Genomic DNA, 1,096 nt, shown 5'->3' on the forward strand with positions numbered 1-1,096 from the left:
GCAAAATCCTGACGGAATACCTGGCGGAGAGAGCGCAGGAGGAGGTGGAGTTCCAGAGGCTCTTCTACGTGGGAGACGGTGCCAATGACTTCTGCCCCTCCGCCACTTTGACGTCGGCGGATGTGGCGTTCCCGCGGGAGGCGGAAGGGTTACCCCATGCACCGCCTCATCCAGGAGATGGAGAAGCAGCAGCCTGGAGCCTTCCGGGCCACCGTCGTCCCTTGGGAATCGGCCGCAGAAGTCGCCCGTTATCTCCAGGACGTCCTCAAGAAGAAGTGCTGAGGGTGGCGCAGGCGAGACTTGCTGACTGGCAGCAAGGAGGCTGAGGGGGGGTCACATCCTGCACCCCCGGTTTATCGGCGCTGCTCGCTCAGCCCCCGCGCCTGGGTTGCTTTCCTGCCTCTCCTCTCCGAGCGCTTTCTCCCCGGTGATTAAAGCACTTTGTGTCCTCCTCCCTTCTCCTTCCCCGGCCGTGGTGAGACGAAGCCTTGACTATGCACCTCGGACATCTACCCCTGTGGGGCTTTGGCAACACTAATGGTGATGAATTTTAATTTGTGGTTTTTTTTTTTTTTTTCCTTTTGATTCGACAAGAGCAATTCCTAAAAGCCCAGCCGCCGGCTCCCCATGGGCTGAGCCCTGCACATGCTTCCTCCTGCCTTCCTCCTCCTCCTCCTCCTCGCCCGCCCCATCTCCAAGCCAGGAGCTACGTGCTGTTGTCTTGAACTTGACGTTCGAGGGCTCCTCGCCTCTTCAGGAGGCCACTGGAAATTTCATCCAGGAAATTTTTGCTGCCTGGGCTCCCTGCCTCCCCTCCTGGCCCAGCTGCTGATGGAACCAATTGTCCCCTGAGACTTTATTCCCTGAAAAAAAACCCCACGACGCGAGGAGCAGGAAACCTTTTGGAAAGGTGGCACCTTGGAAAAAACCCTGCGGGGAGGGGGACCTGCCCTCGCCCCCCACCTCCATCCTCTGCTGCTGCTTCCAGGGCCACCCGTCCCCCGTGTCCCCAAGGTGGGGACAGATCCCTCCTCGCCCCAAGCCGTTCCTGGCCCTCTCCTCGTCTTTGCAGGATCCTGTCGACTCCCTCTGACCC

General features: G+C 59.9%; 1 protein-coding gene across 1 annotated transcript in view; it reads left to right on the forward strand.

The window, feature by feature from the left end:
- The window catches only part of PHOSPHO1 (phosphatase, orphan 1), a 3,517-nt gene extending 3,235 nt beyond the window's left edge, over positions 1-282 (forward strand). The window contains 2 exon segments of the mRNA XM_010088150.1: positions 3-134; positions 136-282. Coding sequence (XP_010086452.1) covers positions 3-134; positions 136-282 — 279 coding nt within the window.
- Positions 283-1,096: the final 814 nt, after the last annotated feature.

Source organism: Pterocles gutturalis, unplaced genomic scaffold (assembly GCF_000699245.1).
Source record: "Pterocles gutturalis isolate BGI_N339 unplaced genomic scaffold, ASM69924v1 scaffold2277, whole genome shotgun sequence".
Classification (NCBI taxonomy): Eukaryota; Metazoa; Chordata; class Aves; order Pterocliformes; family Pteroclidae; genus Pterocles; species Pterocles gutturalis.